The 13566-nt window shown below is 36.3% G+C and overlaps 1 protein-coding gene across 2 annotated transcripts in view; it reads right to left on the reverse strand.

Moving 5' to 3' along the window:
- Positions 1–13566, reverse strand: part of PARG (poly(ADP-ribose) glycohydrolase) — a 68851-nt gene that overhangs the window by 43357 nt on the left and 11928 nt on the right. For both annotated transcript variants that reach the window (XR_008973795.1, XM_057421596.1), the window contains exons 6-7: positions 12980–13063; positions 11925–11999 (exon numbers count right to left, since the gene is read on the reverse strand). Coding sequence is in view for 1 of the 2 variants with exons in the window: in XM_057421596.1 (XP_057277579.1) it covers positions 11925–11999; positions 12980–13063 (159 nt within the window). In the remaining variant the exon portion in view is untranslated. The remainder of the gene's footprint in view (positions 1–11924; positions 12000–12979; positions 13064–13566) is intronic.

The following is a 13566-nucleotide window of genomic DNA, read 5'->3' on the forward strand; positions in this document are numbered from 1 at the left end:
GAGAGTTTAAATCTAGATCTGACAGCTCATCAAACCAAACAAACTGCACATAGAGAACACAAATTTGGACAGCTCTATCTATCACATGGGAAGGCAGAGTCATCACACCAACAGGCAACCAGCATGCTAAAACAGCAATGTCTTAACGCTTTCAATTTGTTTGGGTTTATTTCCCCATATTAACTTATGTGGCAGGTCAAGGACCAGCTGAACCACATTCTTAAGGATAAAGGGGAACACCAGAGTACTTCTACTTCTTCAGATTGTGTCTTACTTCCTAATTCTAATGGATTTTGACCTTCTGACTTTTTCCTTCCCAGCTGCCGTAAGCCTCATGCAGTTTCTTAGAATGACTTTATTTCGGTTTGTAAGTGCTCTGTACCATCAGCTGTAATACTGATCTGCCTTTCCAGTAATAGCTTTCCTAATTATTTTAATGTAAGATATCATACATGGTAATGGCCTCCTTAACTAATTAGGCAAACTGCATAACTTTTATGTACTCTATTCACAGTAAGTTCATTCTCTTCATTTCTGGAATATTTTTCTTTTTCTTTTTTCACTGTCTCCAATTTGTCTCAAATTAAAAAAAAAACAACACAATAGTATCTGTGTACTTTTACAGGGCAGTTAAGATCCACCTGATAAATACTTCCAAGCTGAAAAACTGGATTGCAAATAGAGTTGTAGCAATCAAGTCTGCAATTCAAAGAAAATAAGGATATGTGAACAAAATAATACTATCCATATTCTCAAAGAGAAAGATTTGCTCAGTGCCACATACACTGAATATGTAGGCGGAACATGATATGAAGTCCAAGACAACTCGGAATGGTCTCCTGAAAAAACATAGGTCAGCTTTTGTAATTTTGCAGTTTTGGTGAGGATATCTGGAAAAGCAAGGAACTGAGGAAAAAAAGTAAAAAATATACTTGAGGAACAAGTGCAATAGGAACCTAGGTTTGAAGGACTAATTTCTTTATAAAACCGTTAACAGTCATGTTCTACCCATAAGCATTTAAAATGCTTTGTTTCATTCAGAAACAAAGGGACTGTGGCTCCCTTCCAAAAGGCTCCCATGTCACTGTCAAATGAGATATAAGAGTTCAATTGTGCTCTAGCACTATTATATAAGATACTGGTTCTTGTGCATTTTTTGATGTTAACAAATTTTATTTCCCACTTTTTTTTTTCCTAGGGGATCCCACAGAAGAACCTCTCAGGCAGCCTGAAGCGTCTCCTTCACTATTCCCCCCCAACTAAGAGTTTCCTTTGAAAAAACACTTACATAAAAACTTGAGCATACTTAAGCAATCACAATATGTGGGTACTCCTTATTGCACTAGGTAATGTTGCCTTCATTTTCTTTTCCTCCCAGAGCAGCCTCTATGCACATGCTCTCCTCTCTTATACAGGAGTCACATGCGTTTCATATGCTATTTGTGTACTGCTTACACATGGTGCTGTCTAGATCCATGACTAGAACTCCTCAGTGCCCCAAAAAGCAACCAAGCCACTCTCTATAACTTTTATGTCTTTTACCTTAAAGTAAATCAGTGTCAGACTGCTCAGCAGGTTCAGCTGGGGGCAGGGGGAGGAGGAGGACAGCCTAAACAAGTTGTTATCAAGCAACTTCAAAACCTAATTAATATATTTAAGCTAATACACCCCCCAAAAAAATAACCCAAACCAAGCTTCACTAAGTTGTACTCTCTACAAAGCCTTTTCTTCTGGACAAGGAGTAGATGAATTAAACACATTCTGCCACAACTATCACTGTACTTGATACCTAGACAGAGATACTAGGCTGCAGACCACTAACTTGTATGGATAAGTAAAACAGACTATGTCAGAATGTCAAATATTATACATATAAACAAGATTGGAATCTAGAAGCAAAGCACAGGGTGGGAAGTGTGTGTTAGTTCCCATTTTATCAGGTTAATGAATGACCAGAACAGCAGGGAAGAATACTCTCATCTGCCTCTTTCAGTTTCCTTATAAAACTAATTCAGCAGGAAACACACTTAGCTGTCAAATCCATCCCATTTCTCAAGCACTTGTGTGATTAGAAACCAAAGGAAGGATAAAGTAATCTTTGGAGGGAAGAAGAAAAAAGCTCGTAATGCTGGATTATGCAGAGAAAGATCTTATTTGAGAAGAAGAATGTCTCTGACATTTATCAAAACCACAAACTGACACTTCAAAAGAAAAAAAGAAGACAGCTTACAAGGCAGAGGTTAATTCAATTTTGTTTAATTCCCCCCCTCCCCCATGAAGGCTCATTCACATATGCCAATCCAGCTCTGGAATGATCTCTCGGGTGTATCATCCCTGCAGGTTTCAAACTGCAGGTTTGTTCTCAAACTTTTCAACATTGTAAATAAAATGTGACAGAAAAAAAAAAGTATGTTTATTTTTTCATCTCAATGGTTTTAGAAGCCAAGTTTATACTTCCAAGGCACTGGAAATCTAACCTCAGTCATTTTCACTACAAGTAAGTGAAAACTCAATCCTCATACTCTACAGGCCACCAACAGGTTCTACCTGTACCCTCCTGCGAAGCAACTCTATCACAAATAGAAGCATCACAAGCATTTCCAAAGCAGTGGCACAGTCCTGGGAAGAGCAGTTAAATACTGCTTTCTAAATACTTTTTGAGTTACTCTTGGGAAGTACAATGTAGTGAAAAGGACAATGACCTTGTTTCTATACCAGGGCTGTAACAAGGATTAAAAAGTACCGTTCATCTGACTGACACAAGCTAAGGCTGGAAATTATTCGTTTCTAGGTTCATTCAAAACTCTTAGCTCTCTAAACACAGTACTTGAAGGGGGGGGGGGGGGGTAGAGGGGGATAATATTAAATACTGCCATGATTTTGAAAACATCTGCCATAGTGTAGTATTTGACTACATCATATAATTAACTTTTACAAAACTTTATTCAACCGTTTCTGAAACCAATAACATTGGCACTAAAAGCTTCATGAGACAATACAGCTATTGCCCTTTATGAAACCTTTATTTTCTTAATCATTAAAATAAAAAACACCCAAAAACCAAGTCAAGCACAGGCAGAAGGGGGAAAAGAAGGATGAAAAGATAACACAATAGCATTGCAATTTTCAACAAACCTATAGACTATTTTTTTGCGTGTGAGTTTTATAGACTCAAAATAACCAATATCTTAAGAAAAAAATATTTTGTTGGCCAAATAACACCCTGAGACCATTTCCAGGGTACACACTACACCACCTTTGCCACTCTTTAAATAAAGAATGCATGGTACCTAGTAACCAACTCTACAAGGAAGCAATAGAAACAAATACAGTTTTTCAGATAAAAAAAAGCAGGAGAAAAATCAGGCATACAGTTACAATACACTCCATTTATGCCTTCACAGTCATCCTAACAGCGGCAATGCCTCTTTACAACATCCCTACTTCCACAGACACTTTTTCAGAGCATCTCTTGAGAACTTTGACCATCGGAGTTTTCTTATTTTAACTTTTTAACTGCTCCAGACATATAAAATAAATGGGGAAAAAAATTCTAAAGGCGCAAAGCAGGTAGGGGAAGTCCTACAACCAAAATGAGTTTCAGTCATTTGGGATAAATAGGTGAGCATGGACAGATGATGATTTACACATAGCCCAGTGGAAGCAAAGAAATCTGTTCATCATCCCCCTGCCCACAAAACAGAACAAAAAGCAAATATTAGAAAATAGCTTCTAAAACCAGAACAATTATATTTAATATGTGTTTTTTTCTTTCTTAAACAGGAATATTCTCAATGCAGTGAAAAACCGAAAGAGATCCTCAGGATGTATCCACATTATCTCAAAACACTTAAGATACAACATAATTAAAACTCTGCACCTAGTACCTATAGACATCCTTTGCCTGGTAATTCTGAGTCAGTCTGATGCAATAGCCGTTGTGATGGTGCTTACAAAACATCACTTAAAGATACTCAACTATTTTTCTGAGAAAGTACAGAAAACTACAAATAAGCCTGTAATTCAGCACTCAATGCCATTTCTCCTGTATAATGCTTACCTTCTAATGTTTTGAAGGTGTACAAGATGCATACTTCCCCCACCCCAGAAGAGTTCATATTTTGTTCAATATGGGAATAAATTCCTTTCTGCTACTGTGAAAAGAAAATCCTTCATGGCACACTCAAAGGACCTTTTCAGTTGAGATTTCTAAAAAGGTAATCTGATGCAATGAAAATTGTTTGAAAACATCTGGACTAAAATGAAATGCAGCAAGGAGCAATGGACAGGCTATTTTCAGCCTTGGGACATTTTGTTTCTTGCTTAAAAGCCTACATTTGTAGTGCTGACATCTCTGTACAATGCTCACTTCTGTTAATACTGTCCAGACAATTATAAAAATGATTTATCAAAAACCCAGTCACCAGAACTATTTGGTACTTTAAAATTCCTTCTATTCCAGGATCACTGATTACAGCAATCATTTTTCAAGCAAGTCATTCAAACAACAAAACATACAGGAAAGACTGTCATGGTTCATAAGACCTGCTAGGAAACAAGAGTGGGTTAAAACCTTATTAGAACATAAAATTCTCCCAAGCTATGCACAATACTTAACAGTAGCAGGTGGTTTTGAACAGTTCAGGCTTTTCCAAATGAGCGAAAACCCGGAGCTCAACCATATAAACCATCTAGACTACCCTACAGTCAAATCATCTTCAGATGTTGCATTTATAGTCCTTCCTTTAGATGAAAAAGGGAAATAATGGTAAAAAATATTGAAGTATAATTTCCAGAGTTTTCCAGGTAATTTCCAAAATTTCTTAAGGTTATTAAGTTTAATGTTATTAAATTAAGGTTATTAAGCTTAAAACCACACATACACACTTAAAGGCTGTGTGGCCCTGTGGCTGCTTGAAATTTTACAATTGGAGTATTTCATTGAAAAGACAGCTCTTAATTTCATTCAAATCCACTCAGTGATCTCAAAGCTTAACCAGTCTTCTTAGAGAGGAAGCAGACATACTGCTAATATTTGCACATCTGACTTTTACGCTCAGTTCTCCAACATTTAGTATGTTCCATCTTAACTCACCTACTTGCATCTGACACATTTTCTGAAATTACCTAGCTCAGGCTTAATATGCTGTCATACCATGTAGTAACATACATTTAAATGAGAAAATATAGTTGGGAAAAAAATGCACTAAGCACATTCTGCAGGTATTACCCCATGTCTCACTAGGTTTATGCCACAATTTAGCAATTCAGTAATAACACATTTGTTACATAGTCCAGTGAAATATAAGATTGTTCTTCTATTTAATTATTCCTAAGTGCAACGCACTGACTAACACAAACAAGACTCATTGTAATATGCTTCACTACTCCTCACTTTAAGAATATTCTCCTATATTCTGGAATCTGTGCAGAATAACCGCAGTAGAAAAAGTAGTATCTTAGAAAGCATATACACATGTCCATATGAATATTGCTAGGCCAAAATTTAAATAGTAATGATTTGTCCAACTGAAACATAGCTTCTCATACAACTTCAATTTTTTTCCAGAAAAGGAAGCCAGACTTTTGGAACAGCAAAACATCTGCAATAGAGATGTGTGATATTTATGGAAAATATAAAGTTGTGTTTATAAATGAACTTATTTACATATTTGTATTGCATATTATGTAAGTTTAGGTATTTCTAAATCAAAGTTATAGAAAATGTGAAAAAGGTACTAAGTGAGGTTGTAGAAATTTTCAGGTTGACACTTGCATGTAAAATCAGCCAGCAACAAGCCTCGCATCCTGACTGTTTCGGACTTCTAAAAGGACCTAGGATCCAGAAAGTATAATTGTCATGCAAGTTTTAACACAAAGCAGCGAGAAATGGGACTTCTTTTCCAATTCTGTTTCAAAATTAGTTAAAGCTGTAACTGTAAGACAAACTCTAATAGCCCACATCCTATATCGTGTAAAAGCACAACTAAAGGGTGAAGAAAAATAGCAATATATTCCTTCAGCTTGACAACTGACCTTGTTTTCTTGCTACATAGCTTTTTATTAGATTCTAGGATAAGCTGGTATTTGTGCCATAAAAAAAAAAAAAGCTAACAGCCATAAAATGAGTGAGCTCACGCTTGGCTGGAACAAGAGGAAAAGGAGCACAGATAAAGTGGTCTGGTACATTCTTCCTTCATGCCAAAGCCTCTTCTCTGCAGTTCAGTTTAGACAGCAGAGACACTGGTCTTTTTAAAGAGCATTATCACGTTTCTTTCAACCTCTTAGAAAAATTCAAGTTTAAGAGTTATAGAGCTTCTTTCATAAGAGAAAAGGATTTCCTGAATGATGAATGTATATAGGAATCAAGAGCAAATATGCAGATCCTGGTCATTAAATACATTGATTGGCTTCAAACAGCTTTCTCAGTAGACAAGAAGACCACAAGACATCCACAAACAAGTACTGCAGACACACACATGCTTTTTCCTATACTAAAAGCCAAATCTAACAGTTGCAAACTGGGCATTACACAGTGGAGAATATCTGCATATCTGACTTGCATCAAGTAGGCACCAAGTCCTGCATAGCCTGGAAAAAGTTCATTTTAAAAGGTGTAAGTACCTTCAAGTGAGGTTCAGCTAAAAATGTCAGTTACCATTACTATTTTGTCCTCCCAGAAGAGGTTAGTGTACAGATCCCCATGCCCTTCTGTCAGCAACATCTCCTGTTGGTACTGTGCCACAATGGGGCTTGCGTGACAAGGCAACTTCTGCCTCTCATCTTCAATCCAGCACAGTCATAAGAATGCAAAAATGGGCAAAAGTTCATGAAACCCCATCAACAAAAGATGCCTGGAAAAGTCTAACAGCAAGTAAAACAAGTAATTATCAGCACTTCCTTACAATGCTCTTTACTTGCAGTAATCTATTTCAGTACCAGAGCCCATCACAGTATCTGCATAGATGTCACTGGTGTCGTTCTACCAATAATTTCTCCAAATCCCTTCAAAACCTGATGTAAAGTCATAGCATCCTTTACATCCACTGAGAAGGAGTTCCACAGCCTTTTATTCAGCATCTAGATAAGTACTTTTGTCTAGTTCTGAAACCCTTACCTGGCTAGAAACACCCATCTGATGTCCCTTAACTAGACACCCATCTGATGTCCCTGTTGCACTAGACAAATGAATAGTCATTTTCTCTTCACCCTCTCTTACATTTATATTGGATGGCACTGTTATACTTATCCTCACTTGTCTCTTAGCCAAGATAAAAAGATCAAACAGTACTAGCTTATTTAATGTTCCTCATATGGAAGCTATTACATACCTTTACACCATTCCTGACTCCTCTCATAGTGTCTTCTCCATTTCACAGACACAAGCTTCCCACCAAGGTGTTCAAGCTCAAAGAGTTCAGACAGACATAAAAATAGTTATGGACACAATGTGAACATCTGCAAGATGTATTGCGATACATTTTTCAGATGACTCACAGAAGCTCAGAGACAATCACTGTGTATGCCACACAAGTTTACATAAACTCCAATCTTCAGTCTATGCTTAACAGATCAAACTTACGTCTAAACTATTTGCCGTTTTCAATGCATCAGTAATAAGCAGAGATGACATGTCTTTTAATGATATGCCTCAGTACTGGAGTACAGCCTCTAGTAATTTTCAGCACTTGATAGCATACAGACATAATTTCACCAAGTAGCTTTTTAAACACAGATATTAGGGGATTCTAAATGCCAGCAGTCCTTACATAATGAGTCCTTCTCTTTCTGCTTTGCATATACAAAAAAAAAAAAAGCAGGAAGAGTGGCTAAAAACCAAATGACTGGATCTGAGTCTTTCCTTTTAGTGAAGCATGTCAGGAAAGCCTGTATAACTTAGCTTGCAAGTAAGAATTAAAAAGCATAGAGCATTGTTCTTGTTTTCCAATACTAAAATGATGTAACCGTACAGTTCTTGCTCCAGGTTTCAAAGGAGTTGAGACAAAGGAAATTAAACCATATGACCAATAAAAGCGCCCATTGTTTCATTGCCTGCAGAGTTCCTTTTTTGTCACTTTAAGCATCTGCCTTACATATTTTGTCAGTAATTTGTTTCTAACTTAAATATTTGTCCTGAATCTTACAAGTTTTAGATGGGACCAAGTAACTCTTCAAAACTGCTCTACTATAAAGGGCAAGAACAAGTTATGAGGCTGTTCACCAACTGGTTTACCTCATGAGAGCTCAGAATTTAATGGCAACACAGGTTCTATATCATGAAGGTTCCTGAAGCCACACAACATAAATCCTGATGACTTAAGTTCCTGTATACTATGCAACTAAACCTGAATTTAAAAGAAGGATCACCTTTAAAGAAAGTTATGCACTCCTTATACAATGTCATGTCATTTTCAGGTTTAAACACTCCTCTGTTCCTGAAAGAGCAAGACAGGTGCCAGCAATAAGAGGAAGAGTTCATGAAACAACATTAGCAAGAATTATGCTTAAGCTCTAAGAGACTTTAAAGCGATACAGAAAACACAAAGCATGCCCAGAACAAGCAGGCCCAATCTAAAGCAGCAGACCATGTGACTGTCTTAAATGATAAAGCTCTACTTTTCCCTTTAAATAAATTTGTTCTTGCAGCAGATTAGTCTAAGACATAAACCTTTGATGACCCCACTAGACACTATTTCATGCACTTGGAAAAAGCAAAAGAGTTTTCCTGCCTGGAAGTGGAAGGGCAAATCTACGAGAAAGAAAAATACTTCCACAGCACATAGCACTATTGATCCAAAGCATGTAATACATTCCCAGCCTATTATCATTCACAATAAATAAAGCTCATCTACAACACTTTGTGGGTCTCAAGACAGCTCCATCCAGAGCAGTTTCCTCACCATTCCTTTTCTGCTTGTTGTTTACTCTTTGCTGTCTGTCTTCTAGGTAAATTCTAGAGAAACAGACACAAGGATGACTTACAAGTGACAAGAATTTTGCAACAATAAGAAAAATGTCAGCACTAACAATCTGCATCCACTAAGCAATAACTTGAATAAATCCTAAGCCTGTTTGCCAAACATAAGCAAACAGATGGCAAAACAAATCAATACAACAGTGTGGAAATTCTATAGAGAACAACAGAACTGTCAGATGTCTCAAGCAAATAAACCACCAAGAGCTTTACATACATTACTGATGGGTGCTATGAACTTAAAGAATTAAAAATCCTCCAAGCTCCACATTTACTTCACTGCACAAACAGGAATTTTACTTCCACTTGGTTAACTGCAGAACCTTTTTAAAATAGTGCGAGGGCTCCCTCTCCTGACAACACTTCGAACAGCCTGTGTGTGTCCCGGTACATTTTGAAAATAGCTGACAGGAAATAGCTATCATATATTCGAGCCAGGATTTTTTAAGAAATCTGAGAGTGTTTTAATCTTAAAGGAAAATGAACTTCAATCCAAGAAACTGGTAATTATTATGAGAGGACTGTTTTTAATCTTATAAGTAGGATTTTAAAATAATGCACATTTTGACTGTGTAACTTTTGAAGGAAACTGCCTAAAACAAGAAACACAACCTAAGACAAACATGAAAGCATTAACAGATTAATAGATAAGGTAAGATCTGCCCAGAATCAGAATTTAAAATAACAAATGTTACTTTATAATTTACTAAGCACAGACCCATTGACCTATTGAAGTAATTATCTGAATACAAAAAAATCATGAAAATAGACAACATCAGACCCAGCTCCTTTTTAAATCAGACCACAGAATTCTTAGTTTAGAATGCACTGGAAGTCAACAGTACCCAAGAATATACATAGATATTTGAGGATCATAAACTCTGTAGTACTTGTGATTATTTCTCCCTTTGTTGAGCTGCTGCCCCTCCCTTTTGGGCTGATTACTCAAATCAGCTTTTCTTTCAACCAACCCTCTCAACTTTTGCTGAGCAAACATAATCTGAAACAGTTACCCTGCTCCCTCAAAACCCTAAGACAAACAAGAAAATACACAAGCCAGTTGTAAGCCGTTAATTGTTAACTCCCAAATATAGTCATTTCAAAAGCCTCACTGCACTACAGCTAGTATATTTAGGTCATTTCCGCAGAGGATCTCAGCTTTTCACTCAAAAGCTGCTCACTTAAGCAGACTGTGAACAGTCTTTGATAGCAGATGCCTTGTTAATTTACAGAACTGGAAGAGTTCACCTATCCCTTCATAATAGAAAAGATGTTTACATCTCTCTACAAAATGTATCCCCTCTGCATATTCTGTTCACTAAACTTAATATATTTGATAAAGCCAGGGTAAGATTTTGCTCCTGTGGTCTACAAGGAGCCACTGTCTTGTAGTGCTTCTCTGTTCCCTATTTAATATATATGGCTACATGTTTTTCACCTTGGTCCAAAAATTTGTATCTTGAAACAGGTCTCCTCACTTCTTCTGGGAACCTCACAAATACATCACTATTGCCAGGTGACAGAAATTTCCTTTTCACCCTCAGTGAAAGATTGATACCCAATACATAGTTGATTTCCCTATCATTCTTCTCCTCTCTGGAGACAGCTGATATCATTTACTCTCCCTGGCTGATGATCTCTGAGTCTAATCACCCATAGTTTCTGAACTCCCTGATGCATAATATGATCACATTAGGACAAGCTCAGTTGTGTTTGTAGCAATACAGTGCAAATCTGGTACATTTCTGAGTCAGATTTTTAAATAGTGCTAGTACTTTAAAACATTCTAGTAAATTAAATATGATTCTCTATTAACAGTTGAGCTGGGCAAGTTCATTTCAATCAGTACAAGAGTCAACAGGAGCAAAGAGGCCAAATGTCCACAGCCTCAACCATCCAGACATTCTTTGCAGCCTGAAAAACAGAGACCCCCACAAGGAGAGGAGGGAACACCAAAATGGCAAGATGAGTGAACGCAGTAGCTCTCATAGCTAGTAAATATGATACCACTGGCATATAGGTACTTTACTGTAACAACACCACCATGTTGCATGCAAAACAAAACTCATTCTGCAAAACAGTCCCTATATGCAATGGAAACAGGCAATACAAAAAACAGTTCCTCTGATCACATGAATTAAAAAGACATCTGTTTTAAACACACCAAGTAATGAAATTAATTTCAAACCAAATTTAGTTTTGCTGAACCTCAATACAGTTATACCTATCCCCACTGCTCTCTCAACCAATACAGTTTAGCAAGCCCCTTCCAAGAAAACAAGCACACGTGTTTTAAAAGCACTTCTGAGCTGGTGGAAGAAAAATACAACAATTTCTACTGCATCACATTAATCTCCCATACTGATTTAGGTAGCATAGCTTCTCATCCTCAGTCAGGATGTACATTAATAATAGTCCAACTTGCATTTATCACTTACTATTTGTTTTTCTTTTTTCAAGAAGGTAACATGACGTCATGAAAACCACACCAACCTTTCAAAGGCTCTAAAGTTGAAATTCATTATCTCAGTATACAGAAAAATTTTACTGCTAGACCAGCAAAACACAGACTATACACATACCACTGTAACACAAAAGTTGTTTAAACAAGGGAAAAAAGAGCAACACTTTAAAAAAAGCATAAAAAATTACACTGAAAATATTATACAATTTCTTAATAAGTCTGGTTTTCATAAAGGCATTTCTCACCTTGCCTTCAGTAACCTCAGGTGTTACTAAAGCACTCAAATTATCTGCTTAACATTTAAAATTAAGCCAGTTTATAAAGCTTAATTAGCATTTCAACTGAAGTTACCAGCCAAATAACCATCCACATAGGTGACTGCTAAACTTTTACTCTTGAAAAGGGAAATAAAGCCAAAAGCATTGAGATGTATAGACAAAGCAGTCACTTTTGTTTTATTTCCTATTTCAAGTCAACTTGGTTTACCTTCTCACAGAAGTCGTTAAGAGCAGTGAAGTCCCATTTCTTGGAATAAGCAATGTTGTACCTCAGTATAGCCTCCTGGGGAAAGAGCATAACAAAATTAAGCTTAGACATACTTATTAAGAGAATTTCCTCTATGAAGGAACAGTACCATCTAGTGGCTAAAACCTGTCACAGAGCCCACCAAAATCCATAGATCTGGATTAATACAGTGCAACTCCATAATACTGAATCCTGTTATTTTACGTTTAGCATTGAATAAGCTTTAGTCTACAGGTTTTTCCTCCTAGCACAAAACAAGACAAGACATGCTTGGATCTGCCTACAACATAAAGATTACTCACCCTGTGCTCACAGTCTTTAAAAATACCAAAAAAGCATTCCTCAGCAATACAGCAGATTTTTTTACCAGTTTAAGAGCTTAAAGAATTTGAACAACAAATTAAATAGACCCTTTAGAACAACAATCACCCTAAAAAAAAGTATTCATTTAAAGTTTATCTGTAGCTTTTGCATCCTCCTCCTTCCCTGCCTTTCAGGTATAATCTAAATTATATTATTCTTCACAAAAAACATTATAGCAATTCTAAGCTGATCCAAATCAGAATTCATTAAAAGCCAATGAGAACTATAAGGGTTTTCAACAGAGCATTAATCTCCATGATTTACAGATTTTTGTCAGCAGCTTAAATTGTTGCAGTTTTAGTGATGTCAGCAGTTAACGTTTCAAACTCTCACACCTGTGCATCACCCTACCATCTGGTTATACGAAAATCCTACATGCTATGCCTACCACAAACTATTAGATATTGCTGGACAAACAGTTTTATGTAGATTTATAAAAGACAATTTGTTTAAAAAATAACTAATATATTCAGTGGTAACACTTGAGACTCATTAAGACATTTAATTCATCAGAGAATACCTTGAACAACATGATATTTTTTTAATTCATTTTTGTAAGTGATTCAAAAAACATGACTGAGCCAGAATCACTAATAGTACACAGAGAACCTGAATGTACTTGTATATAGACAATTTCAAATTGACTAGGTTACCTTCAAATCATGCGAGCAAGTGAACTTGTTAAGTAAGGCAGTTTGGATTAGTTCCCATCGACTTCCAGCAGTTCTATCACCATTCTTTAAAACAAAAGCCCAAAACAAAGTCAGATGAAGTTACTCAAAACAGCAAGTCATATTTACTAATAATTATCTTCCCTGACAGTTTTTTAAATAAAGTTTGCTTTATTTGTGAAGGTCTTTAAAAATAAACCACATTTTGAGTAACTTTAAAGAACTTCAACTTCTAGTCCACTGCATTTTACTTCCCTGAATTCCTTTTTAACTGAAGAAGTTACAAATCTCATGAAGAGCCTTTCACATATGCAGCGCATTTCCTCATGCATTCTCAAGGACAAATGACATTCTCTATATTCTTTGTGAAAAAAGTGGATTTTGCAGACCAAACATGATCACAGTTATAAAATCTACAACTCAAAAATATAAAGTAGACTTTGTAAAAACATAATAAAAATAAGGGCACAGATTATAAAAGCATATAGCTGTGGCTGACTCTTCTACCTACCCAAATTTAAGACTTGTATTTTCTGTGATATTTTTCCTCAACACAAGTCTTATTGCCC

The sequence above is a fragment of the Pezoporus wallicus genome, unplaced genomic scaffold (genome assembly GCF_028554395.1).
Source record: "Pezoporus wallicus isolate ANWC-B61680 ecotype Strahan unplaced genomic scaffold, APGP_CSIRO_Pwel_v1 contig_4816, whole genome shotgun sequence".
Lineage (NCBI taxonomy): Eukaryota > Metazoa > Chordata > Aves > Psittaciformes > Psittacidae > Pezoporus > Pezoporus wallicus.